At 45.9% G+C, this 27,744-nt stretch overlaps 1 protein-coding gene across 1 annotated transcript in view; it reads left to right on the plus strand.

Moving 5' to 3' along the window:
* Positions 1-27,744, plus strand: part of LOC124613538 (neuropilin-2-like) — a 246,788-nt gene that overhangs the window by 62,048 nt on the left and 156,996 nt on the right. Inside the window, exon 3 of the mRNA XM_047142249.1 lies at positions 3,960-4,127. Within this exon, the coding sequence (XP_046998205.1) occupies positions 3,960-4,127 (168 nt within the window). The remainder of the gene's footprint in view (positions 1-3,959; positions 4,128-27,744) is intronic.

A 27,744-nucleotide genomic window follows, 5' to 3' on the forward strand; every position in this document is an offset into this window, starting at 1 on the left:
ACGCCCTGGTTGGCTAACCTGAGTGCTAAGTAACTCAGAAACGACGAAACGTATGTTTTTTTATTAAAAGTTGTTTCTCAGCACAACCCACTCTGCACCACCTTTACAAACTTTTCAGGCAGGTTCTGACCGCCCTGTATATGCTAACAGGGGGAAGAGATTCCACATTCTCGTCTAACCTCAATGATGTTGCTGTTCAAAAAATGGGCGTGAAATCTTATGGGACTTAACTGCTAAGGTCATCAGTCCCTAAGCTTACACACTACTTAACCTAAATTATCCTAAGGACAAACACACACACCCATGCCCGAGAGAGGACTCTAACGTCCACCGGGACCAGCCGCACAGTCCATGACTGCAGCGCCTGAGAGCGCTCGGCTAATCCCGCGCGGCGATGTTACTGTTTCCACATTCATAATTTGTCTTCAGTTCTTAGTATCATTAGAGTTTTCGTGTGTATATGGCATATATGTAAATATTTAGAATGTTATTTTGTGGTATGCGATCTTGCACTAGTATTTTCAGCGGCTTGTGTCAGATTACTTCCTAAGTTCATTTCTCATAATCTTGAAAGGTAACATATGTTTCCACGTTAAATTCTCCGTATTTCCCCACCGAGAGTATAATTATAAATTAACAATCATAGCATGAAAACTTCTTTCTGAAACCATTTTCTTCTCCCCTCAAAACGTTTTCATAAATAAATGTAAATGTCGTGCGACTAGGCCCCCCGTCGGGTAGACCGTTCGCCAGAAGCAAGACTTTCAATTTGACGCCACTTCGGCGACTTGCGCGTCAAATTGTTTTCATAAAAGCACTGAAGTTTAACTTTGATTATAGTAATGAACATTTTGCTGCTAGTGTTCGGTAGGGTAATTCTTCTGTAATTATCCAAGTCCTTCCTGTATCGATTTTTGTTTTTATAGACTGATGCGACGCTAGATTGTGACCAACCTCTAAGAGGTTCCTGCAGATTCAGTATCGGATTTTGGAATCTCAGAAGCTGAGGAAACCATGACTGGTAGAGTTCTTCAATGAGGAGCCAAAATACGATGACCGCCTACATAATAGCGTATTGGTCGACATTAGAAACACAACACAGTTGAGATTGTGCAGGGCAAACATTCTGTAAGTCTTTGGTAGGTTTGTGGAAGTATATGGCACCAGCTGTCTACGCCCACGTTATGCAGTTCCCGTCAGATAAGGGCCGATAGACTGTAACACAGATCTATTGCCCGATAGCATCTGTGGTGTGTCCCATCGGGTGCAGATCAACCGCATTTGTCGGAAAACACGTTTAGTGTGAGTTCGCTAGCATGTTCCTAAAACCACTGCAGTTCGAGTTTGACGTGACACGGTCGGTTGTCCTGCTGGAAGGTGCCACATCCGTCGGGGAAGACGTGAAGTACGAAGCGATGTGAGTCGTCCGCAGTAAAGTCGACGTAGTCCACAGCCGCCATCGAACCTTCGATTAACATGAGGGTGAAACGGGAACCCCTACATCAAATATCGCAGCTATGTAGATATTTCATTTTGCTACAGTTTTCTAGCCTTGCAAAAACATCATTTGCGAAAACCTGCATGGAAATTTCGAAGTTATTCACTAGGTAATTTATATATACACCGACGGGAAAAAGTAGCAACACCAAAAAATAATTAATGTAAAGTCATGAAATTTATGGAATACATTTGCCTAGATAACATACTTAAGTGATTAAGATCGCACCACCGCAGGTTAAGATAACCGGGAGATAAGCCATTTCAAACGTGAAATTCTGGTACATTAATAACCGGTATAAACACCAGAATGCTGAATGCAAGCATGCCAATGCGCATGCATTGTGCTGTACAAGTGCCGGATATCAGTTTGTGGAATGGACTTCCATGCCTGTTGCACTTGGTTCGCCAATACAAGGATGTATTGGTTAAAAACAGTCTTGGTTGCAATTTTAGTTTTTTATTTTTCAACGACGCGTTTCGCCTTATTTAGGCATCTTCAGGTTATCTCTTCTAGATGGACGCGAGGGGCACCAAGATCTGCATAACGCGTTCCCGTTCACGCGTTATGCAGATCTTGGTGCCCCTCGCGTCCATCTAGAAGAGATAACCTGAAGATGCCTAAATAAGGCGAAACGCGTCGTTGAAAAATAAAAAACTAAAATTGCAACCAAGACTGTTTTTAACCAATACTGTTAAGCACTGGTTTGCTGTATGCCACATACGGATTGGAAGAATTTCAATACAAGGATGGTTAATGCTAGTTTTGGATGACGTTGGTGTTGTCCGATGGTATTCCGTATATATTGGACTGGAGACAGATTTGGTAACTAAGCAGACTAAGGCAATACGTCTACACGCTGTAGAGCATGTTCGGTTACAAATGGCTCTGAGAACTATGGGACTTAACATCTGTGGTCATCAGTCCCCTAGAACTTAGAACTACTTAAACCTAACTAACCTAAGGACATCACACACATCCATGCCCGAGGCAGGATTCGAACCTGCGACCGTAGCCGTCGCGCGGTTCCGGACTGAGCGCCTAGAACCGCTAGACCACCACGGCCGGCATGTTCGGTTACAACAGCGGTATTTGGCGAGCCTTGGCCCCCTTGGGAAACACTCCGTGGCATGCTGTTAATGAATGGCAGCACAACAGGTCGAATCACCAGATTGACGAACAAATCTGCAATCAGGGTGGCGTATAACCATGAGAGTGCTCCTGCTGTCGTACGAAATGACATCCCAAACCAAAACTAAAGGTGTACATCCAGTGTGTCTAGCACGAAGACGGGTTGGTTGCAGGCCCTCAACTGGCCTTCTCCTGACGTACACACGGCCGTCACAGGCACGGAGACACAAACGGCTTTCACCAGAAAATACAACAGACGTCCACTCGGCCATCCAATTAGCTCTCGCGTGACAGCACAGAAGTTGCAAATGGCGGTGGTTTGGTGTCAGTGGAACGCACGCTGCAGGGCGTCTGTATCGGTGCTGTCCTTGAAGAAACAGATTAGTAACAGATCGTTGTGTAACAGTGATGCCAACTGCAGCTCAAATTGCTGCTGCACGTGCAGTTCGATGTACCAGAGCCACAAGCCGAACACGATGGTCTTCCCTCTCGGTGGTGCCACGTGGCCGTCTAGACCACCGTCTTCTTCCTGCCGTACGTCCTTGGCCACCACCGTCGCCAGTAATCATGTACAGTGGTCATATTCTTGCCAAGTCTTTCTGGAATCTCGCAGAAGGAACATCCGTCTTTTCGCAGCCCTATTACAAGACTTTGTTCAAACTCAGTGAAGTGCTGATAATGGCGTCTTAGTCTTTGTCGTCTGGAAGGCATCCTTGACTAACATCAGCTCACCACGTCCAATCTAAAAGGTAACTAACGCTAACCGCTACAGCGTGTATTTAAAGGATTTGCATTGTGATAGCGGCGCTACTAGCGCTGGCCTTGGGCGAGTGGCACGAAATCTTTCAGATGTAGCAACATGCGTACAAAATTTCGTTTATGACGCACTTCCACTTTTCGATATTGCGATTTTTTTCCGTAAATGTCTATTATGAATAGTGACAGTCCTACAACACACCTCGAGGGCACACAAAGATAAGATATTGCTGAATGCACCTGTGTGACACTTCTCTGGCGTCTTAGGCTCTTAATGGTGATGCACTAATCCACACATGCTCCGGGTACGGACTCATTTGGTTTTGTCTTCAAGGTGCTGTGCTAACCGTTTACGAGGAATATGACTGGTCTAGTATATCATGGTCACCCTATGTAACAGTACCACCATTAGGAGCTGTACTTTGGCACTGTTTTTTCTTTTTCTTTTAAGAAAGCCCTCAGTAGTCACGTCCGTCTCGACTGGATGTACTCGTAGAGCCGCTTAATCTAACAGAGAGTATTGTTTCTGCGGCTCGTTCGTTGCCTTAACGGTGCGCGTGTTTGGTGTGCCCAGTGTCGGCAGCCAGCGTGACGCAGACGCGGACGGGCTGCTACGCGCGGCTGGAGACTCCAGAAGGCTTCCTGGACTCGCCCAACTACCCGGCAGACTACCCGCCGGGCCTCGACTGCTGCTACGACATCGCCAGGCCCTCCACCTCCTACTGCGGGGTCAAGCTGTATGGTAAGTCCCACAGCTGGTTGCCATCTTCATCTTGCTTGTTAATGCTGTCTATCATCTTCAGTCACAGAAGTATGTCACATACTCGCCAGTGGAGTGTCAGTGTTTGTAAATCTACAGCTACGTTAGTTGAGATTCGTGCTGTTGTAAAAAGAGCGATGCGTGAAACATTTAACCACTACCACCGTCATACCTTAGCAAAAGAGCTTGCTGGAAACCCAAGGAAATTCTGGTCTTACGTAAAATCGGTAAGCGGGCCGAAGGCTTCCATCCAGTCACTCACTGATCACTCTGGCCTGGCAACGGAAGACAGCAAAACGAAAGCTGAAATTTTAAATTTAGCATTTGAGAAATCTTTCACGCAGGAGGATCGTACAGACATACCGCCGTTTGAGTCTCGTACAGATTCCCGTATGGAGGACATAGTGATAGACATCCCTGGGGTTATGAAGCAGGTGAATGGGTTGAAAATAAATAAATCCCCAGGTCCTGATGGGATTCCAATTCGGTTTTACAGAGAGTACTTTACTGCATTGACTCCTTACTTAACTTGCATTTTTCGCGAATCTCTTGCCCAACGTAAAGTCCCGAGCGAGTGGAAACGACGCCTGTATATAAGAAGGGTAGAAGGACGGATCCTCAAAATTACAGACCAATATCCTTAACATCGGTTTTGCAGGACTCTCGAACATATTCTCAGTTCGACTATGATGAATTTCCTTGAGACAGAGAAGTTGCTGTCCATGCATCAGCGCGGCTTTAGAAAGCATCGTTCCTGCGAAACGCAACTCGCCCTTTTTTCACATGATATTTTGCGAACCATGGATGAAGGGTATCAGACGGATGCCATATTCCTTGAGTTCCCGAAAGCGTTTGACTCGGTGCCCCACTGCAGACTCCTAACTAAGGTACAAGCATGTGGGATTGGTTCCCAAATATGTGGGTGGCTCGAAGACTTCTTAAGTAATAGAACCCAGTACGTTGTCCTCGATGGTGAGTGTTCATCGGAGGTGACGGTATCATCTGGAGTGCCCCAGGGAAGTGTGGAAGGTCCGCTGTTGTTGTCTATCTACATAAATGATCTTTTGGATAGAGTGGATAGCAATGTGCGGCTGTTTGCTGATGATGCTGTGGTGTACGGGAAGGTGTCGTCGTTGAGTGACTGTAGGAGGATACAAGATGACTTGGACAGGATTTGTGATTGGTGTAAAGAATGGCAGCTAACTCTAAATATAGATAAATGTAAATTAATGCAGAGGAATAGAAAAAAGAATCCCGTAATTTTTTAATACTACATCAGTAGTGTAGTCCTTGACACAGTCACGTCGATTAAATATTTGGCCGTAACATTGCAGAGCGATATGAAGTGGGACAAGCATGTAATGGCAGTTGTGGGGAAGGCGGATAGTCGTCTTCGGTTCATTGGTAGAATTTTGGGAAGATGTGGTTCATCTGTAAAGTATACCGCATATAAAATACTAATACGACATAGTCTTGAGTACTGCTCGAGCGTTTGGGATCCCTATCAGGTCGGATTGACGGAGGACATAGAAGCAATTCAGAGGCGGGCTGCTAGATTTGTTACTTTGTAACCTCCCCGCAAAATTTTCAATGACAATATTAAAATATTAATGGGAATAGAGCCAAGTGTAACCTTCTCACAAAATGTAGGAAAATGATTAATTAAATGTTAATGGTCATCGTGCTAAACGTAACCTTCCAGCAAATTTTATAAATGACAATAATTTCCCCGCAAATAATGTCAAAACAATAATCTCCCCGCAAAAATGTAAAAAGACTATATTTGAATGTTAATCGAAATAGAGCCAAATGTTGTTGAGCTCCCACAAAACATCGTTAAATTGAAATAAAAGCAACTGTACCTTCGCTACAAAAATATTGAAAAATAATGGCGCAATGTAAACTCGACACAAAAATTGAAAAATGAAGATTAATCCTTAAACCCATAATAATAGGGCAGCATCGCTGACCTTAGGCCCTGTGCAATAATTAATCTGATAAACTGATTCTGGGGGGAAAAGCATAGGAAATATTGTTTCAATTGGAATGATTCTTTTTTTTAAAAACGATTGCTTTGAAAACAGAATTATTATTGGGGCATTTCTTGAACAAATTAATTGCAATTAACATACATTACATTATCAGATGTGCGCAATGCTGCTTCATTACCTTACTTAACAATATACCTCGTCCCGAACCTTGACCAAAGATCCATGTCGACGCCCGCCGACTCCTCACACACTACTCCGACTGAGTACAACTCGCAACTGAACTCTCGCGCAGTCAAGCGCAGACTAGCAACGATAAACAACTCTCTGGTCAGAGATTCTGTCATGCCTCGCCATCGCTGGTACTGAATACATACGCGTTTCAACGTTTGATCATCACGCGAGTGTTACGGAAATGTTTCAGAAACTCGGGTGGAAGTCTCTGGACGAAAGGAGGCGTTCTTTTCGTGAATCGCTACTGAGGAAATTTAGAGAACCAGCATTTGAGGCTGACTGCAGTACAATTTTACTGCCGCCAACTAATAGTTAGCGGAAAGACCACAAAGATAAGATAAGAGCGATTAGGGCTTGTACAGAGGCATATAGGCAGTCATTTTTCCCTCGTTCTGTTTGGGAGTGGAACAGGGAGAGAAGATGCTAGTTGTGGTACGAGACACCCTCCGCCACGCACCGTATGGTGGATTGCAGAGTATGTATGCAGATGTAGGTGTAGATACGTACAATGAGGTGACAAAAGTCATGGGATGGAGACATGGACATTCGGTGATGGCAGTAGTATCGCGTACACAAGGTATAAAAGCGCAGTGCGTTGGTGGAGCTGTCATTTGAGCTCAACTGATTCGTGTGAAAAGCTATCAGACGTGATTATGGCCACTCGACTGCAATTAGCAGACTTTAAACGCGGAATGATGGTTGGAATTACAAACATGGGACATTGCCGGCCGCGGTGGCCGAGCAGCTCTAGGCGCTTCAGTCCGGAACCGCGCGACTGCTACGGTCGCAGGTTGGAATCCTGCCTCGGGCATGGATGTGTGATGTCCTTAGGTTAGTTAGGTTTAAGTAGTTCCAAGTCTAGGGGACTGATGACCTCAGATGTTAAGTCCCATAGTGCTCAGAGCCATTTGAACCATTTTTTGCAAACACAAAAAACATAATGGAATATCTTTTCTTAGACAGTTACAGTATACTGTGACTGTGAAGGAATGAGTAATCTTGTTTAAATCGACTTTCGCTCCATTTTAATAGACGGATATAGCTATTGTATATCGATTGGCACTGGCAGCTGGGTGGAAATTAGGGATGGGTACTGTCGTCTGTATTTGGAGTCCTTCCGTAGCTGCTAATACTTCGTCCATCGTTGAGAATTCTTTCGCTGTCCAAATATAAATATATAGAAATTTAACTACGAACCACACATTTAAAGAACGTGTGTTGTAAGATTGATTTATTAATGAAATTACCGCGACGAAAATGGATGTTTTTGAATAATTTTGCATTCTATACGATTAAATTTAAAAAAAGAATTATGGTTAGAGTCTGAACCCTTACCGGCAGCGTGGTAGCCCGGAAGCAACAGCACTATGACCGCTCGGTCGAAACGTGCCAACGTTAAATATAAAGCATGTGCGCAGGGCCCTTGCTAGAAAAGCCACTAGCCAGGTACCGTACTCAGAACAGATACCTCTACGACATACCTAAGACTTATCAAAATCTGTGATTAATGGATGTGATGGTTCCTTTGTGAGTGAGAGTGAATCACTTGGGGAAAAGGAAGAAGAAATTAAAAGCTACATTCGTTTCTAGGACTCGAAACACCATTGCAGCAATCAGCACCACATATTCAGTGTTTCAGTTAGTTTGCCAAATGCTGCTTTTCAGCTTTAGTTACAAATATCTTGTGTACTTATATTTATATACAGGATATGCGTATGTATTTATTTGTACTTATTTTTGATATTTTCAAAATTTATGCCCGACTTTTTTTTAAATTTAGGTTACTGTAACAAAATCTTGTGGAAGACCCTCTATATCAGATACATTTTATCTGTACACTAACTTACGATGTGTTTAAAAATTTCGTGATTTGGTGTTAAGCTGTTTTGTACCCAATAGTAAAATGCTGAAGTTATCATTCCTTTTGGTGCTTCTATTAGTCACAACGCGTTTCAGAGAATAATATTCATCACCTGGTAATGAACTTAAAACACTTCATATTGTGATCCCGTTCCTATCAGGATTTTCGCTCCATTTTAATAGACGGATATAGCTATTGTGAGTACTATTGGTCAGTATTGCAGACTTCATGTCATATCACTCATCGACAGTATAGGGTGCGGGTCCTAAAGATACGAGTATACTGGAAATGCTTCATACCTTTTACTCGGAACGGTTTACTTTTACCAGCATTGTTACATTTCGTACGGCAGAATTATCGAAAAATTTGTAAGTGTTCTCATGGACAGTTACGTTTGAAATTACGCAAACAAACGCTCGTTTTACTCGCACTTAACAGTACTTGATAACCTGGTCTAGTCTGAACCATGGATTTGGACTGAAACACACTTGACTAGCATGATAAAAACTGAAGAATGTAATACCTACCTTCTGTGACTTCTGACGATGGACAGTGAATAATTTGTTACCAAATGGAGCAACAGACGTCATCAAGAAATGGTTCGCAAAAACGGACCGTTGCGACAACGGTGTTCGGTGATTGGATTCGTGTTATGGGGAGGTCTTCTTACAGTAGATTTATCTACAATTCTGTAATCAACGATCAGTTTTGTTCGTGTAGGGTTTAGAGATGATAACAATTTTACAATTTCCAGTCATAGAGAGCTTATAGTTATTCAATGGACTTTGGCTTGGTTGAAATGTAGCAAAGCATTCTTTGTGTTTCTCAGTCGCTGACTGGGAACCAAATTGTGTGGTGGCGCAGCATATGAGGCAGCGAATTCGCGTTTGGGAGAAGGGGAACCGTATTCCTATCCGGCCATCCAGCTTGAAGTTTTCTGTATTCTTCCCAAATAAAATTAAGACAAATAGTGGGACTGCACCACTGAAATGGACTCGGCAGATTTTCTTTCCGATGACTTGGAACTCCTCGTGCGTTTTCCCTTCACTCCAGCTCTGGCACATTCCAATTACCGCTTGTCTACATTCTTCAAAAATCAGATGTGCAGGGAATTGTACGGAACCAGGTACGTCAGATATTTTGTGGTTCTAGCAGGCGTCGTAGGGACCTGATTTCATAACCTAGAACTGAGATAGACTGATAGCATCTCAATAAATGAAAAAATCTGTAGGGAGTTATAATTTCTGTCATTTATTCTATGTTTGAGAGATATATTTACGACTTTTGTTACGAATTATGTAGAAAATAGCTGTGATAGAGCTGCATAATAGTAGATCTAACGTTCAGAAAGACTGATTTCGACGGATAGCATTCATTTCAAATCTAGTGTATCTGCGTGATGTAACTGATTTGCTTAAGATGCGTTAACAAATAAAAGTCTGAGCATTACTGATAATGACAAGTGCTGTTGTCCCACATTATCGGAAGCAAGCTCGAACTGTCCCTTCACCCACAAATACATTGCTACTTATGCTGCGTGCGTTCAATGGGGTGCAAATTGCCTCTTACTGCAAAATATCAGTAAGATTAAATAACTGTTGTATCCTTAGGAACAGTGACTTTCTTGAAGGTCAAATAATTTCTCTGTAAGAATCAAAGAAACAAATGCAGTTCTTGAACACCGATTACGTGAAGCCCAGATCGCTTTTATCACTAGCGAGACCCAGAATGGGGTAGATGGCGGTACATAAGTTCGCACTATGTGACCACACTTTCGGGAAGTCTTGATAACTCACACACTGCCACGTCGTAAAAATAGTTACGGAAAACTAGGCACGCCGTTGAAGTGACGATTTCATATCAAACGAAAGTGAAAACAATATTTTTATTGTATTTCTCAGTCTCTGGTCTCACAAATGGGGTAATGACCACTATTTACCTCCTAGTCAGTCATCATCGGATGTTTCTAATCCGGTACGAACTAACTAGCCAACTGATTCGCCCAAGAGATACACTCACTCGAGGCTGTATAACATAATTACAGAATTTCGTTCCCCTTAGGGACTACGTTAAGTCTGTGAAAGCGAAAAAGTAATGCGCCTTAAGGAACCACCGGAAGCCCAGAAAGAGAACTGGCTCAGTTTCGTGCGAGTGACACAGAGGCATTTCTATTCACGAAATATGTAAATGACCTAGATAACGTCGAAAGCTCCGTTCGCGTACATCAAAGATTGATACATGGAGGTCACATTAATAGAAAACGCTAGTCAGATAATGCAGAAAGACCTTCATATCAGCACTTTGAGCGAGGATGGCTTGCCGAGTCCCCCACCAGCAAAAATAATATACTACAATACCCCTAGCTGCACACAGGCGTTGATATAAGTCAACGGGGACAGTTGAAAATGTGTGCCCCGACCGGGACTCGAGCCCGGGATCTCCTGCTTACATAGCAGACGCTCTATACATCTGAGCCACCGATGACACAGAGGATAGCACGACTGCAGGGACTTATCTCTGGCACGCCTCCCGTGAGACCCACATTCCCAACTTATTGTACCGCACTATATTCATAGTGCCCCTGCCCATTATACTCTTTACTCGCGGCGTTTTGCCGATTCCCGTAAGAGTTCGGGCACTGTTTGTGCATCCGCACAGAATAAGATGGTCAAATGACCGGTGAGCCTATATATATATATATATATATATATCTGTTCTTTCGGACATGTCCGAAAGAACAGATACCATCTTCATATAAAATTAATATATAACTTAATAGCTTGTTTGTCCGTCTTCTGAACGAAATACATTACTGATTCTGCGTATCATGGATCTGACGGTATGTTGGTAGGTTTGTGGAGGCATGTGGGATTAGATGTCTATGGACAGATCATGAAATTCGTGTAAATAAGGGGCCGTTGGTTTGCGTACGTGGTGACGGCGCCCGAGCGCCTGATTGCGACCAAGATGGGTCCCATAGGATTTACATCAGGGGAATTTGGTCGCCGAGACATCAACGTGCGTTCTCTATGACGCTCATCAAACCACTGTAGCAAGGTTCTGGCTCCTAGACACGGACAATTATACTGCTGAAAGATGACTTGGCCGTCGGGGAAGACATCAAACTTGAAGGAATGCAGGTGATTCACAGCTGTCAGCGCGTCTTGGATTACTATTACAGATTCCATGCAGGAGCAAGAGAATGTCTCCCACAGCATAATGTTGCTGCCAACAGCCTGCGTCCGTGGCGCGCTGCACGTTTCTAGACGACGTTCATCTCGATGACGGCGTTCGCGGAGACGACCGACGACCTAGTGTAGCAAAAATGTTGTTCGGAATTCATCGACGGTCGAATCCCAGTGGTCCCGTTCCGACTACAGTCATAATTGAAAATGTCGTTGGGTCATCATGTGAACACGTAGATGTAGTCTGCTATGGAGCTCCATGTTCAACAACGTTCTATGAACAGTGTGCTCCAAAGCACTTGTGCGTGCGCCAGCATTGTGCTCTTTTGGTAGATATGCAACAGATCACCATCTATCATACCTCCGATCCATTCTGTGAACAGTTGTGGACGTCCATTCATTAAGTGTGTAATTGTAGTTTCCGACCTTCCAACTCTTTCCATATGTGCTCACGACAGTAGCACGTGAACATCAGACTTCGTCGTTCACAAGATACTCGTTCTCAGGATCTGCGTAATAATAATCTGCCCTTTGTCAAAGTGGCTTATGTCAATGGATTTACCCATTTGCATCCCATATCATCATGTCCGCTCCGCTTCCATACTTTTGTAATCACGTCGTGTGCCCGCCACGCCACCATGCAACATCCAACGTCGCAAAGGGCAGTGGTCATAATGTTTTGGTTTAAGCATCGTTCAAACTTTTTATGACGTTAGCTGCATTTGGCTATTGAAATGTATCAATGGTGACAGGCGAAAATTTGTGCCAGACCAGGAATCGAACCAGGATTTCCCGCATTACGCGAGCGGTCGCCTTAACCACCTCCGCCATGCGAGCACGCTTCCGCTATACATATCGATAAGATGACGACCCGACCAACGATCCTTTCTTCCAGTGTTGTACACCTTGCCCGATCTCTTATGGGGATCAGGAATTGCGAGTAAGGGGTTAATGGGTACGTGTCACTACGTCAACAGTGAGCAACAGCCTGGGAATTGGTGTCGGAAGGGAAGCATGCTGGGATGGCCGAGGCAGTTAAGGGGAACGCTCGCTTAAAGCGGGAAATTTGGGTTGGAGTCTCGTTGACATTCCCCAAGACGAACTGAAGGCTGAATGGTCCCGGGAAGGAATTGTCGACGTGCAACACATTATGAAACGGGTGGATGGTGCTCTCATAAAGACTGACTCATTTATCCTTACATTTAACAGCACCAAATTGCCAGAGCATGTGAAGGCAGGTTTCCTACGTCTCAGTGTACGGCCTTATTACCCCAACCCCATGCGTTGTTTTAAATGCCAACACTTTTGACACACTACTCTCGGCTGTAGAGGGGAGGCCACTTGCGGGAATGGTGGTAAAGCCGCCCATGAGGGAGTTGGTTGCTCCTCTCCTCCCAAGTGTGTCAACTGCTCTGGGGATCACCCTGTGTGGAGTAGGGAATGCAGAGTTTTCCTTGAGGAACGGAAGATCCAGGAACTAAAAACTACAAAACGCATCCCGTATAGTGAGGCGAAGAAAATTTGCAAGTCCATGCAGCCATCCACATTCGCTGCTTCCTTTTCTTCCGTTCTGAAACAACCAGTCTTGAAAACCGATGCCGCTACACAAACGGAGGTTGCTACTGTCAGCACTAGCACCTGCGCTTGTCAATGTACGTGTGCCGCTGCCGTTCCTGTGAAGCCTGCTTCCCGCCCCCCCCCCCCCCCCCCCCCCGGCCTTCTGACCAGGCTGTGGTAGCTGACATCATGGAACTTCCTGTCCCTTCCCGGGTCCAGTCTTGTACACTGCCCAGCGCTGCTACACCCCCTACTGCTTCTGAGGTTTTGGCTCCAACGCCACCTCAGGCCAGAACATCGAAGCCAAAGACAAAGGTGAAGACTCGCCCACTAAAGGAGACTGCAGTTATACAGTCTCCTGATGTGGATGTCATTCTCTCTGACGTCTCTCTCGACTCCTCTTCTGAGGCGATGGAGGTTGATGTCAGACTGGGGCAATCATCTCGCCCCAAAACTGAGCCTCCACCTGTTGTGGGCTCTCCTCCCCGACAGAAAGTGAGAATGAAGGTACTCCCACCCTGATAGATGGCTCCCATTATACAGTGGAACATGAATGGATTCCGGGCACATGTGGAGGAACTGAACCTCCTAGCACGGCAACGTCCCCTGTGCTTGTGTTTACAGGAAACGCATTTAAAACCATCTGATGCTCCTGTACTAAGGGGCTGTACGTCATATCGCAAAGATGACCTGACTGGAGAAAGGGCCAAAGGCGGAGTCGCTGTGTTTGTCAATAATGACCACCACTCCTCTGCTCTCTCCCTGGATACTGACCTGCAAGCAGTTGCAGTTGAAATTCATTCACCTCGGAGGCTTACCGTATGCTCCCTTTATTTACCCCCTCTGGATGCAATGACCTTAGACGCTCTCACAGATCTTATCGACCAACTCCCCCATCCATTTCTCCTCCTGGGAGACTTCAATGCCCATCATGTCCTGTGGGGCTCCACTTCTCTTTGCGCTCGAGGTCGAATTATGGAGAGCCTCCTAACATCTCAAGTGTTGTGCATCCTCAACACAGGTACTCCGACTCATTTCTCTGCTGCTGCTGGGTCATTCTCAGCCATTGACCTATCTTTCTGCTCTCCAACCCTCACCGACTCTGTTCACTGGGAGGTCAGTGACGACCTTCATTCCAGCGATCACTTCCCTATCCGCATTCATCTCCTGGATGGTGTACTGCTGGAGCAGCGGCCACCATCGTGGATGATTGGCGGGGCTAACTGGTCACTGTTCACTCGGTTGGCTGTCTTTGACCGCCACAATAACGTACAGGAATGGGTGGATCACATCACGCTTGTGGTCCATCATGCTGCTGACCCGTCCATACCACAGTCTTCTGGCACTCTTAAGCGGCGCCTTGTGCCTTGGTGGACAAAAGAGTGCCGTTCAGCCATCCGGGACAGGCGTGCGGCTCTTCGCCGATTTAAATGCCGCCCAACAGCGGTCAATCTTACCGCCTTTCGAATCGCGAGAGCCAGGGCACGCCGTGTCATTAAAGAGAGCAAGAAAAGGTCATTGCAGGAGTTCCTGGACTCCATCAACCGTTCCACTTGTTCCACAAGAGTATGGGAAGCCATCCGGAGGATTTCCGGTAAACATAGCCGTTTACCAATAGCTGCTGTCCTGAACCAGGGATGCCTCCAAACGACACCCAGAGCCATTGCTCAGACGCTGGCAGAGCATTTTGCACAAAGTACTGCCACTGCAAATCAGGATCCAGAGTTTCGTCGCTACCATGCGACTGTCGGAAGAGCGACCTTGGACTTTCGGTCGAACAGTTCGTAGGCCTACAATTCCCCTTTCTCCATGTGGGAACTTGAATCGGCACTTACTGAGACTTCTGACACTGCACCAGGTTACGACCGCATCCGGTACTCCATGCTTCGACATCTGCCAGCGGCGTCAAAGGAAATCCTCCTCGAATGTTTTAACCTCATATGGCAGACAGGAGTGTTCCCCACCTCGTGGAGGGAGGCAATCCTCATCCCTCTCCTCAAACCAGGAAAGGACCGCACGTGTCCCGGTAGTTATCGTAGTATCACCTTTACAAGCTGTGTCGGAAAGACCCTGGAACGGATGGTTAACCGTCGTCTGGTCTGGCTGTTAGAGACCAGACAGCTCCTTAGCCGCTCTCAGTGTGGATTCCGAAAATTTCAGTCCACGGTCGACAACCTGACCCTCCTAGAGGCGGCTATTCAGTAGGCTTTTCTCCGTCAGCATCACTGTATCGGTATCTTCTTTGATATCAGTAAGGCATATGATACTACTTGGAGACACTGTATTCTTGCACAAATGCATCAATGGGGCTTTCGTGGCCGCCTCCCGATTTTCATTCGGTCTTTCCTGTCTCAGCGGTTTTTTCGGACCCGCGTTGGTAACACACTGATCGCTTTGAGCAAGAGAACGGTGTCCCCCAGGGCAGTGTTTTAAGCGTTACCCTCTTTGCCATAGCCATCAACAGTATAACGTCTACAGTGAGGAGTCCAGTACAGTGCTCCTTATTTGTGGACGACTTTGCTGTTTTCTGTTCCTCCTCCAGTGTTGCAACCGTGAGCCGTCAGTTGCAGCTAACAGTGCGGCGGTTAGAGGAGTGGGCTGCAAAGACGGGTTTTCGTTTTTCTGCCGATAAGTGTGTTTGTGTTCATTTTAATCGTTCTCGTCATCTTTTTACTTAGCCTGCTTTTCATATGGGGGATACTGTCCTACATTTTAGAGACACAGTGCGGTTTCTGGGCCTAATTTTTGACTCCAGGTTGTCATGGCTGCCACACCTACGTGACTTGAAAGCCAGAACGCTGAAGGCACTGAACATCCTCAAGTGCCTCAGCCACAGGTCTTGGGGCGCGGAGAGGGCGCGTCTCCTTCAGTTTTATGGAGCTTTTGTGCGTTCACGGCTGGACTATGGGTGCACAGTATATGGGTCAGCGAGGCCATCTTATTTGCGGATCCTTGACGCTGTTCACCATGCTGGGATCCGACTGGCCACGGGTGCTTATCGGACCAGTCCCGTACCCAGCCTCTGTGCTGAGGCTGGCGAACCGCCTCTTACCATCTGGCGGCAGCTCCTGCTGGTGCTCAACGTCTTGTTGCCCATCCACCTCTGGACCGCCTTTTTTCCCGCGTCCCCGGGCTACGTTGCCGTTTGGGATCCGTGTGCAACGTGTACTAGAGTCCCTCGGTGTGGAGTCTGTACAACCCCAAATCCAAGGTTTTAACCGCCTGCCACCCTGGTTACTGAAGGGGCCCGGAGTGATTTTAGATTTATTGCAGTACAAGAGAGATTGCACTCCTGCCACCGTTTTTAATGCAGCATTTTCTGCCATCTTATCTGAGCACCACGACTATGTAACTGTTTTTACGGATGGGTCGAAACAAGGGGATTCTGTTGGTTGCTCAGTTGTTTTTCCATATCGTGTCCTCAAGGTCCGACTGCCTCAGACTTTTACTGTCTTTGATGCAGAATTGTTTGCGATCTTGCGGGCACTGGAGCACATGAGACATTCTTCCTCTCCTAAATTTCTTGTCTGTTCCGATTCACTCAGTGCCCTTCACTCATTGCAACGTTTGTATCCGGCAGACAAAATTGTCCAGACTATCCAGGGTGCCCTCCTCCGACTACAGCGACTGGGGAAGGTTGTAGCTTTCTGCTGGGTTCCGGGGCATGTTGGCATTGCTGGGAATGAAAGGGCAGATCTCGCAGCCAAGGAGGCGTGTCTCGCCCCACAAGTATCTCAGTGTGCTATCCCCTTGCACGCACTCACCTCGCTGTTGAGCTCACGGGTCATGCATCGGTGGGAGGATGAGTGGCTGGAAGTGACTGACAATAAGCTCCGTATAGTCAAGCCCACAACGCGTGTGTGGTGTACTTCCTTTCAGCCCCATCGACGGGACGAGGTTCTCCTCACTCGGCTTCGAATATGCCACAGCCCTATGACGCACGGCTTCCTGCTCCGGCGAGAGGACCCTCCAATTTGTGGTGCTTGCGGCGTCCAGGTCACTGTGCGCCATGTTTTATTGGATTGCGTTTTATTTACTGACCAGCGGGTCGCGGCTGACTTGCCAGCGGGCCTGCCATCTCTTTTAGGCAACACTCGGACGAATGTGATTAAAGTTTTAAAGTTCTGTGCCCTGTCAAATGTTTTTACAAAGATTTTAGGGAGAGGATTTTAATTTGCTCACCGTGTGACAAGCTCGCCCATATTTTATGTAAGTGGCCAGCCAATAACAATTTCCTGTGACATTCTTGTTGCTATGTTTCCCCTTTCCTTAGGTTTTACTTTCTTATGTAGTATTTTCCTTCTTTTCCTGCTTTCTTTGAGTGTGTACTTTAGTTTTCTTACGTCTGTCCACATTCGTTCCTTTTAATGTGTGTTAGGGCGCTGATGACCTCGATGTTGAGCGCCCATAAGCCCCAACACACCACCACCACCACACCCGATCCGGCACAAATTACAATTGATCCACCAGATGTGGTTAACGGCAGTAGAAAATCTGAATGAAAAGTAATTTAATTCGTACAAATAGGCGAAAACGTCCGATATTATTAGACCAGACCATTATCAAAGAATTGTCACCGTCAGATATCAAAGGGTACCCCTTCGGAGCGATAGGAGCAGGAACAGTTACAAAAATGTGGTTGAGCGACCGCCTTAATCAGATTCGGTAGAAGGGCGCTAAGAAAGAGTGAGTCGTCCACGACGATGGGCGCTGATTGAGTCTTTAGTAAGCCTAATGTTCGCAAGTCTACGGCATGTATGATTAACGGAACACGTACAGGTTACAGAATATCTCGATTGATTCGTTACAGGTTTTCTTAGAACAGGAGCGTCACAGAAATGGTTTAGAAAAACTAGTGGAACATAATACAAGAAAATAGTGTGCAACGCGCAGAGATTCACTCTCAGAACTCCAAGAGCCCACATTACACAACGTGACAAGAAACATACTATACTACTGGCCATTAAAATTGATACACCACGAAGATGACGTGCTACAGACGCGATATTAAACCGACAGAAAGAAGATGCTGTGATATGCAAATGATTGGATTTTAAGAACATTCACACAAGGTTGGCGCCGGTGGCGACACCTACAACGTGCTGACACGAGGAGAGTTGCCAACCGATTTCTCATACACAAAAAGCAGTTGACCCCCGTTGCCTGGTCAAACTTTGTTGTGATGCCTCGTGTAAGGAGAAGAAATACGTACCATCACGTTTTCGACTTTGATAAACGTCGTATTGTAGCCTATCGCGATTGCAGTTTATCGTATCGCGACATTGCTGCTCGCTTTGGTCGAGATCCTATGACTGTTAGCAGAGTATGGAATCGGTGGGTTCAGGAGGGTAATACGGAGCGCCGTGCTGGATCCCAACGGCCTCGTATCACTAGCAGTCGAGGTTACAAGCATCTTATCCGCATGGCTGTAACGGATCGTGCAGCAACGTCTCGATCCCTGAGTCAACAGAGGGGGACGTTTGCAAGACAACAACCATCTGCACCAACAGTTCGACGACGTTTGCAGCAGCATGAACTATCAGCTCGGAGACCATGGCTGCGGTTACCCTTGACGCTGCATCACAGACAGGAGCGCCTGCGATGGCGTACTCAATAACGAACTTGGGTGCACGAGTGGCAAAACGTCATTTTTTCGGATGAATCCAGGTTCTGTTTACAGCATCATGATGGTCGCATCCGTGTTTGGCGACATCGCGCTGAACACACATTGGAAGCGTGTATTCGTCATCGCCATACTTGCGTATAACCCGGCGTGATGGTATGGGGTGCCATTGGTTACACGTCTCGGTCACCTCTTGTTCGCATTGACGGTTCTTTGAACGGTGGACCTTACATTTCAGATGTGTTACGACCCGTGCCTCTACCCTTTATTCGATCCCAGCGAAACCCTACATTTCAGCAGGATAATGCACGACCGCATGTTGCAGGTCCTGTACGGGCCTTTCTAGATACACGAAATGTTCGACTGCTGCCCTGGACAGCACATTCTCTAGATCTCTCACCAACTGTAAACGTCTGGTCAATGGTGTCTGAGCAACTGGCTCGTCACAATACGCCAGTCACTACTCTTGATGAACTGTGGTATCGTGTTGAAGCTGCATGGGCAGCTGTACCTGTACACGCCAGCCAAGCTCTGTTTGACTCAATGCCCAGGCGTATCAAGGCCGTTATTACGGCCAGAGGTGGTTGTTCTGGGTACTGATTTCTCAGGAACTATGTACCCAAATTGCGTGAAAATGTAATCACATGTCAGTTCTAGTAAAATATATTTGTCCAAAGAATACCCGTTTATCATCTGCATTTCTTGTTCGTGTAGCAATTTTAATGGCCAGTAGTTTATTTCCCCCAACAAACTTCTCGCGTAGTGACTGTTAGTGACTGTCATGGTAATTAAAGAAATTCGTACTTATACAGAGTGGTACTGGCAGTCACACTGCCTGCTTCCACCTACGAATGGAATAGAAGTTGGTGAGATGTTCTGACGCACCAACTAACCTTCGCCGTACGCGTTGCTATAACCTCCCAGAGTGGAGATCTCGAAGGACATGACGGATTCTAGTACCACGTGGGGCTCACTTAGGACCAGATTCATCTACATTACTTGAAAGCTAACCCGGAACACGGTACCAGTCAGCATAGAGGCAACAAAAATTCGATTTTCAATATTTCGCGTAATTACTAGCCGAATTTAAAAATTTAAAATGTTTTAACCTACTTAGTGAGTGGCATCATGCTATGCTGAAAGTTTAACACAACAACACAAGTACTACAGTTAGAAACTATGTGTTAGTCTTGAGACAGCGCAACTGACAGCTCGCAAATTCATGCAATTTATTCTACATCTACATCTACATCTATACTCCGCGAGCCACCTTACGGTGTGTGGCGGAGGGTACTTATTGTACCACTATCTGATCCCCCCTTCCCTGTTCCATTCACGAATTGTGCGTGGGAAGAACGACTGCTTGTTAGTCTCCGTATTTGCTCTAATTTCTCGGATCTTTTCGTTGTGATCATTACGCGAGATATATGTGGGCGGTAGTAATATGTTGCCCATCTCTTCCCGGAATGTGCTCTCTCGTAATTTCGATAATAAACCTCTCCGTATTGCGTAACGCCTTTCTTGAAGTGTCCGCCACTGGAGCTTGTTCAGCATCTCCGTAACGCTCTCGCGCTGACTAAATGTCCCCATGACGAATCGCGCTGCTTTTCGCTGGATCATGTCTATCTCTTCTATTAATCCAACCTGGTAAGGGTCCCATACTGATGAGCAATACTCAAGAATCGGACGAACAAGCGTTTTGTAAGCTACTTCTTTCGTCGATGAGTCACATTTTCTTAGAATTCTTCCTATGAATCTCAACCTGGCGCCTGCTTTTCCCACTATTTGTTTTATGTGATCATTCCACTTCAGATCGCTCCGGATAGTAACTCCTAAGTATTTTACGGTCGTTACCGCTTCCAATGATTTACCACCTATGGCATAATCGTACTGGAATGGATTTCTGCCCCTATGTATGCGCATTATATTACATTTATCTACGTTTAGGGAAAGCTGCCAGCTGTCGCACCATGCATTAATCCTCTGCAGGTCCTCCTGGAGTACGTACGAGTCTTCTGATGTTGCTACTTTCTTGTAGACAACCGTGTCATCTGCAAATAGCCTCACGGAGCTACCGATGTTGTCAACTAAGTCATTTATGTATATTGTAAACAATAAAGGTCCTATCACGCTTCCCTGCGGTACTCCCGAAATTACCTCTACATCTGCAGATTTTGAACCGTTAAGAATGACATGTTGTGTTCTTTCTTCTAGGAAATCCTGAATCCAATCACAAACCTGGTCCGATATTCCGTAAGCTCGTATTTTTTTCACTAAACGTAAGTGCGGAACCGTATCAAATGCCTTCCTGAAGTCCAGGAATACGGCATCAATCTGCTCGCCAGTGTCTACGGCACTGTGAATTTCTTGGGCAAATAGGGCGAGCTGAGTTTCACATGATCTCTGTTTGCGGAATCCATGTTGGTTATGATGAAGGAGATTTGTATTATCTAAGAACGTCATAATACGAGAACACAAAACATGTTCCATTATTCTACAACAGATTGACGTAAGCGAAATAGGCCTATAATTATTCGCATCTGATTTATGACCCTTCTTGAAAATGGGAACGACCTGCGCTTTCTTCCAGTCGCTAGGTACTTTACGTTCTTCCAGCGATCTACGATAAATTGCTGATAGAAAGGGGGCAAGTTCTTTAGCATAATCACTGTAGAATCTTAAGGGTATCTCGTCTGGTCCGGATGCTTTTCCGCTACTAAGTGATAGCAGTTGTTTTTCAATTCCGATATCGTTTATTTCAATATTTTCCATTTTGGCGTCCGTGCGACGGCTGAAGTCAGGGACCGTGTTACGATTTTCCGCAGTGAAACAGTTTCGGAACACTGAATTCAGTATTTCTGCCTTTCTTCGGTCGTCCTCTGTTTCGGTGCCATCGTGGTCAACGAGTGACTGAATAGGGGATTTAGATCCGCTTACCGATTTTACATATGACCAAAACTTTTTAGGGTTCTTGTTTAGATTGTTTGCCAATGTTTTATGTTCGAATTCGTTGAATGCTTCTCTCATTGCTCTCTTTACGCTCTTTTTCGCTTCGTTCAGCTTTTCCTTATCAGCTATGATTCGACTACTCTTAAACCTATGATGAAGCTTTCTTTGTTTCCGTAGTACCTTTCGTACATGATTGTTATACCACGGTGGATCTTTCCCCTCGCTTTGGACCTTAGTCGGTACGAACTTATCTAAGGCGTACTGGACGATGTTTCTGAATTTTTTCCATTTTTGTTCCACATCCTCTTCCTCAGAAATGAACGTTTGATGGTGGTCACTCAGATATTCTGCGATTTGTGCCCTATCACTCTTGTTAAGCAAATATATTTTCCTTCCTTTCTTGGCATTTCTTATTACACTTGTAGTCATTGATGCAACCACTGACTTATGATCACTGATACCCTCTTCTACATTCACGGAGTCGAAAAGTTCCGGTCTATTTGTTGCTATGAGGTCTAAAACGTTAGCTTCACGAGTTGGTTCTCTAACTATCTGCTCGAAGTAATTCTCGGACAAGGCAGTCAGGATAATGTCACAAGAGTCTCTGTCCCTGGCTCCAGTTCTGATTGTGTGACTATCCCATTCTATACCTGGTAGATTGAAGTCTCCCCCTATTACAATAGTATGATCACGAAACTTCTTCACGACGTTCTGCAGGTTCTCTCTGAGGCGCTCAACTACTACGGTTGCTGATGCAGGTGGTCTATAGAAGCATCCGACTATCATATCTGACCCAGCTTTGATACTTAACTTAACCCAGATTATTTCACATTCGCATTCGCTAATAACTTCACTGGATATTATTGAATTCTTTACTGCTATAAATACTCCTCCACCATTGGCGTTTATCCTATCCTTGCGGTATATATTCCATTCTGTGTCTAGGATTTCGTTACTGTTCACTTCCGGTTTTAACTAACTTTCCGTTCCTAATACTATATGCGCACTATTTCCTTCAATAAGAGATACTAATTCAGGAACCTTGCCCTGGATACTCCTGCAGTTTACCAATATTACGTTAACTTTTCCTGTTTTTGGTCTCTGAGGACGGACGTTCTTTATCAACGATGATAATGTCCTCTCTGGTAAGCCGTCAGGTATTTTATCGTTTCGCCCAAGGGGGGGTCCCTCTAACCTAAAAAACCCCCGTGTGCACGCCACACGTACTCTGCCTGCTACCCTAGTAGCTGCTTCCGGTGTGTAGTGCACGCCTGACCTGTCTAGGGGGGCCCTACAGTTCTCCACCCAATAACGGAGGTCGATGAATTTGCAACCATTATAGTCGCAGAGTCGTCTGAGCCTCTGGTTTAGACCCTCCACACGGCTCCAAGCCAGAGGACCGCGATCGACTCTGGGCACTATGCTGCAGATATTAAGCTCAGCTTGCACTCCGCGTGCGATGCTGGTTGTCTTCACCAAATCAGCCAGCCGCCGGAAGGAACCAAGGATGGCCTCAGAACCCAAGCGGCAGGCGTCATTCGTTCCGACATGTGCTACTATCTGCAGCCGGTCACATCCAGTGCGTTCAATAGCTGCCGGAAGGGCCTCCTCCACATTACGGACGAGACCCCCCGGCAAGCACACCGAGTGCACACTGGCATTCTTCCCCGACCTACCCGCTATTTTCCTGAGGGGCTCCATAACCCGCCTAACGTTGGAGCTCCCTATAACTAATAGGCCCGCCCTCTGTGACTGTCGGGACCTTGCCGGAGAATCGGCCACTGGCCCAACAGGCGAGGCATCCTGTGGTGGCTCGGAAACGATGTCATCACCACTAGGAAGCACCCCGTACCTGTTGGAAAGGGGTAAGGCAGCTGCCACGCGGCCAGATCCCACCTTTGCCTTTCGGCCAGGCACGCGCGAGCCCACCACTGTCCGCCATTCACCCTGGAGTGATGGCTGACCGGTAAGATGCTCACTGCCGGAAGACGCAGCGACATCAGGGGTTCCATGTGATTCCAAGGCCACCGAAGTAGGCATAGGTCTCACCACAGTTGCCCCAACGCCACTACGAGCCGACGCCTGCGCCTCGAGCTCGATGAGCCTAACAGACAAAGCCTCCACCTGCCCCCGAAGAGTGGCCAATTCTCCTTGCGTCCGCTCACAACAACCACAGTCCCTACACATGACTATGTTTACCCTACTCTATACGGTGACAAATTCCCAAGATAATCTTCTGATGAGCTACTCTGATAATCAAGAAACACTCACTGAAATACGAGACGCGAAAACTACGCTAGGTTTTCCCAGAAAAACTATTTAAAAGCTAAGCGCAGCAAATAAGTACAAAAACGCTTTATACAAACAGTACTCGCTGCTGCTGGTGCTCTCGCTCTGGCTGTCACAAGACAACTGCTGATTCAAGTGACTAGTGGCTAACGGCCGCGAAACAAACAAAAGACGGTTTTAGGGCGCTTTCTGTTCTAAACGATCAAGAAAACACTAAGAAATCTAACACGAAAACTACGTAAAGTTTTATCAAGAACTGTTAGTTACTATGCAGAGCAGATAAACACAAATAGAATCCCTTCCTTAGTGGATGGTCGTAAACAAAATGCAAAATAAACGCTTTATACAAACAGTACTCGCTGCTGCTGGTGCTCTCGCTCTGGCTGTCACAAGACAACCAGCCAGTAATCGAAAATTTGATCAATTAGCAACATTTTTTAGCAAAGTTTGCACATAATTTCAAACTATTGCCAATTTTTTTCTCGCTGTCGCTATGAAATACATTAAAGGTGTTCGCAATTGCAAATACGGACAACCATCAGCTATAATGACGACAATGAACAGTTGTGCAGGACAGGTACTCGAAACCGGATTTCTTGCTTGTTTAGCACCAATTTTCACTGTCGTCATTCCATTCTACAGATGAAGGTTGTTCATATTTGCAGCTGCGAAGACATTTAATGTATTTCATAACAGTTGCAGTCGCCGCAGTCAGTACCTGTTCGTTTGGTTCAAATGGTTCAAATGGCTCTAAGCACTATGGGACTCAACATCTGTGGTCATAAGTCCCCTAGAACTTAGAACTACTTAAACCTAACTAACCTAAGGACATCACACACATCCATGCCCGAGGCAAGATTCGAACCTGCGACCGTAGCGGTCGCGCGGTTCCTGACTGAGCGCCTAGAACCGCTAGACCACTGCGGCCGGCTGTTCGTTTGGACGTGCATGCATGTCGAAAGGAACTTTGCATCGTAATTCAGAATAACACAGGCACTGCAATATCGTATTTATCCGCCGACACCGGGCAAGTAACTTTCAAGTGAAAGTGCGGGAAAATACATAATCGATGTACGAGGACAGGTTGTAGAAGTATGGTTGACGACATATGGAGGTTTGGGTGTGGCTGTGAGTCGTCCACGGATAGCCAAGTGGCCGGCACGGTAGCTCGGCGTGTTCGGTAAGAGAGTTGGCTGGCCTCTGTAATAAAAAAAACTGAGTGGAAGGATCAACAAAACGAACTTCAACGGATGACATGTGACGTCCGCAACGACCAAACACAACGACCAACAACGAATGAAATGCAAGGAAAAAAAATGGTAAGGCGACCGCTCACGATAAGCGAGAAATCCGGATTCGAGACCCGGTCCGGCACAAATTTTCATTATCGTCATTCCATTCTATAGCTGATTGTTGTCCATATTCGCAGTTGCGTATACATCTGATGTATTACTGCATACTCCCTGTTAATGCACCTCAACTTCAGCATGAGGCATCACGTTCTTCTTCATTACTTCTTAAGTACTAACTCTATTCGCAACATACTTTGCAGACAGTATCTACATGTACCACTGAACGTAACTGCAAAATTATATCATTGCACGGCACACATTGCAGGAAAATGAGATCGTATACATTTAGATGCATCGAAAACTGGCTTTTGCTTAACATGGCGCGCAGTGAAACTTCATTATCAGGCATGACGTTTTAATTTATTACTTCTTTACTGCTAACTCTATTCGCAACACAGTGTGCAGACATCTACATCAACATTTATACTCCGCAAGCTACAAGGCGGTGTGTGGCGGAGGGCACTTTACGTGCCACTGTCATTGCCTTCCTTTCCTGTTCCAGTCGCGTATGGTTCGCGGGAAGAACGACTGCCGGAAAGCCTCCGTACGCGCTCGAATCTCTCTAATTTTACATTCGTGATCTCCTCGAGAGGTATAAGTAGGGGGAAGCAATATATTCGATACCTCATCCAGAAACGCGCCCTCTCGAAACCTGGACAGCAAGTTACATCGCGATGCAGAGCTCCGCTCTTGCAGAGTCTGTCACTTGAGTTTGCTAAACATCTCCGTAACGCTATCACGCTTACCAAATAACCCTGTGACTAAACGCGCCGCTCTTCTTTGGATCTTCTCTATCTCCTCTGTCAACCCTACCTGGTACGGATCCCACACTGATGAGCAATACTCGAGTATAGATCGAACGAGTGTTTTGTAAGCCACCTCCTTTGTTGATGGACTACATTTTCTAAGGACTCTCCCAATGAATCTCAACCTGGCACCCACCTTACCAACAATTAATTTTATATGATCATCCCACTTCAAATCGCTCCGCACGCATACTCCTAGATATTTTACAGAAGCAACTGCTACCAGTGTTTGTTCCGCTATCGTATAATCGTACAATAAAGGACTCTTCTTTCTATGTATTCGGAATACATTACATTTGCCTATCCGCGAAAAGCCACATGGAACTTCCGACATTACCCACACAAGCACTGAATGTAACTGTAAAATTATATCATTGTACGACACATAGTTCAGGACATATGATGACATAAACTTTAAAATGCGTGAAAAACTTTTGTTTAAAATGGAGTCCAGATCAACCAGTTAATATTCGTGCGCTGATCCAAAAAGAGAGCTCTTAGAGACTTCTAACAAACTTAAAGCATAATTTCAAAAATTTTGCAAATTTTGGGATTAAAATTACAAATGACCTAAACTGGAACGATTGCATAGATAATAAAAAAAAGTCGTGTGACTAGGGCCTCCCGTCGGGTAGACCGTTCGCCTGGTGCAAGTCTTTCGATTTGACGCCACTTCAGCGACTTGCGCGTCGATGGGGATGAAATGATGATGATTAGGACAACACCCAGTCCCTGAGCGGGGAAAATCTCCGACCCAGCCGCGAATCGAACCCGGGCCCTTGACATTGACCATCTGTCGCGCTGACCACTCAGCTACCGGTGGCGGACACATAGATAATATTGTGAGTAGAGCAAACCAAAGACTGCGATTCATTGGCAGAACACTTAGAAGGTGCAACAGGTCTACTAAAGAGACTGCTTACACCACGCTCGTGCGCCCTATTCTGAAATATTGCTGTGCGGTGTGGGATCCGCATCAGGTGGGACTGACGGATGGCATCGAAAAAGTACAAAGAAGGTCAGCTCGTTTTGTATTATCGCGAAATAGGGGAGATAGTGTCACAGACATGATACGTGAATTGGAGTGGCAATCATTAAAACAAAGGCGTGTTTCGTTGCGGCGGGATCTTCTCATGAAATTTCAATCACCAGTTTTCTCCTCCGATTGCGAAAGCATTCTGTTGGCACCCACCTACATAAGGAGAAATGATCATCACGATAAAATAAGAGAAATAAGCGCTCGCACAGAAAAATTTAAGTGCTCGTTTTTCCCGCGTGCCGTTCGAGTGTGGAACGGTAGAGAGACAGCTTGAAGGTGGTTCATTGGACCCTCTGCCAGGCACTTTATTGTGAATAGCAGAGTAGATGTACATGCTTAACGGCGAACATGTAACACATTAACTCATTTGCAAAGTAATGGATGTTTGAAGCCGTTTCACACACGAGAGTTCGATTCTTTACAGAGTCGGGCTTCGCTGTTTGTATATGTTCAAATGTGTGTGAAATCTTATGGGACTTAACTGCTATGGTCATCAGTCCCTAAGCTTACACACTACTTAATCTAAATTATCCTAAGGACAAACACACACATCCATGCCCGAGGGAGGACTCGGAACCTCCGCCGGGACCAGCAGCACAGTCCATACTGTTTGTATACTAGACACCTGCGCGTAAGAGAGATGTTACTGTCCACAACCGACCGTAGACTGACGAGCTGCTGGCGCGATTAGACGCAGTATACGGGGCGCCTGTCGA

This window comes from Schistocerca americana, chromosome 4, assembly GCF_021461395.2.
Source record: "Schistocerca americana isolate TAMUIC-IGC-003095 chromosome 4, iqSchAmer2.1, whole genome shotgun sequence".
NCBI lineage: Eukaryota > Metazoa > Arthropoda > Insecta > Orthoptera > Acrididae > Schistocerca > Schistocerca americana.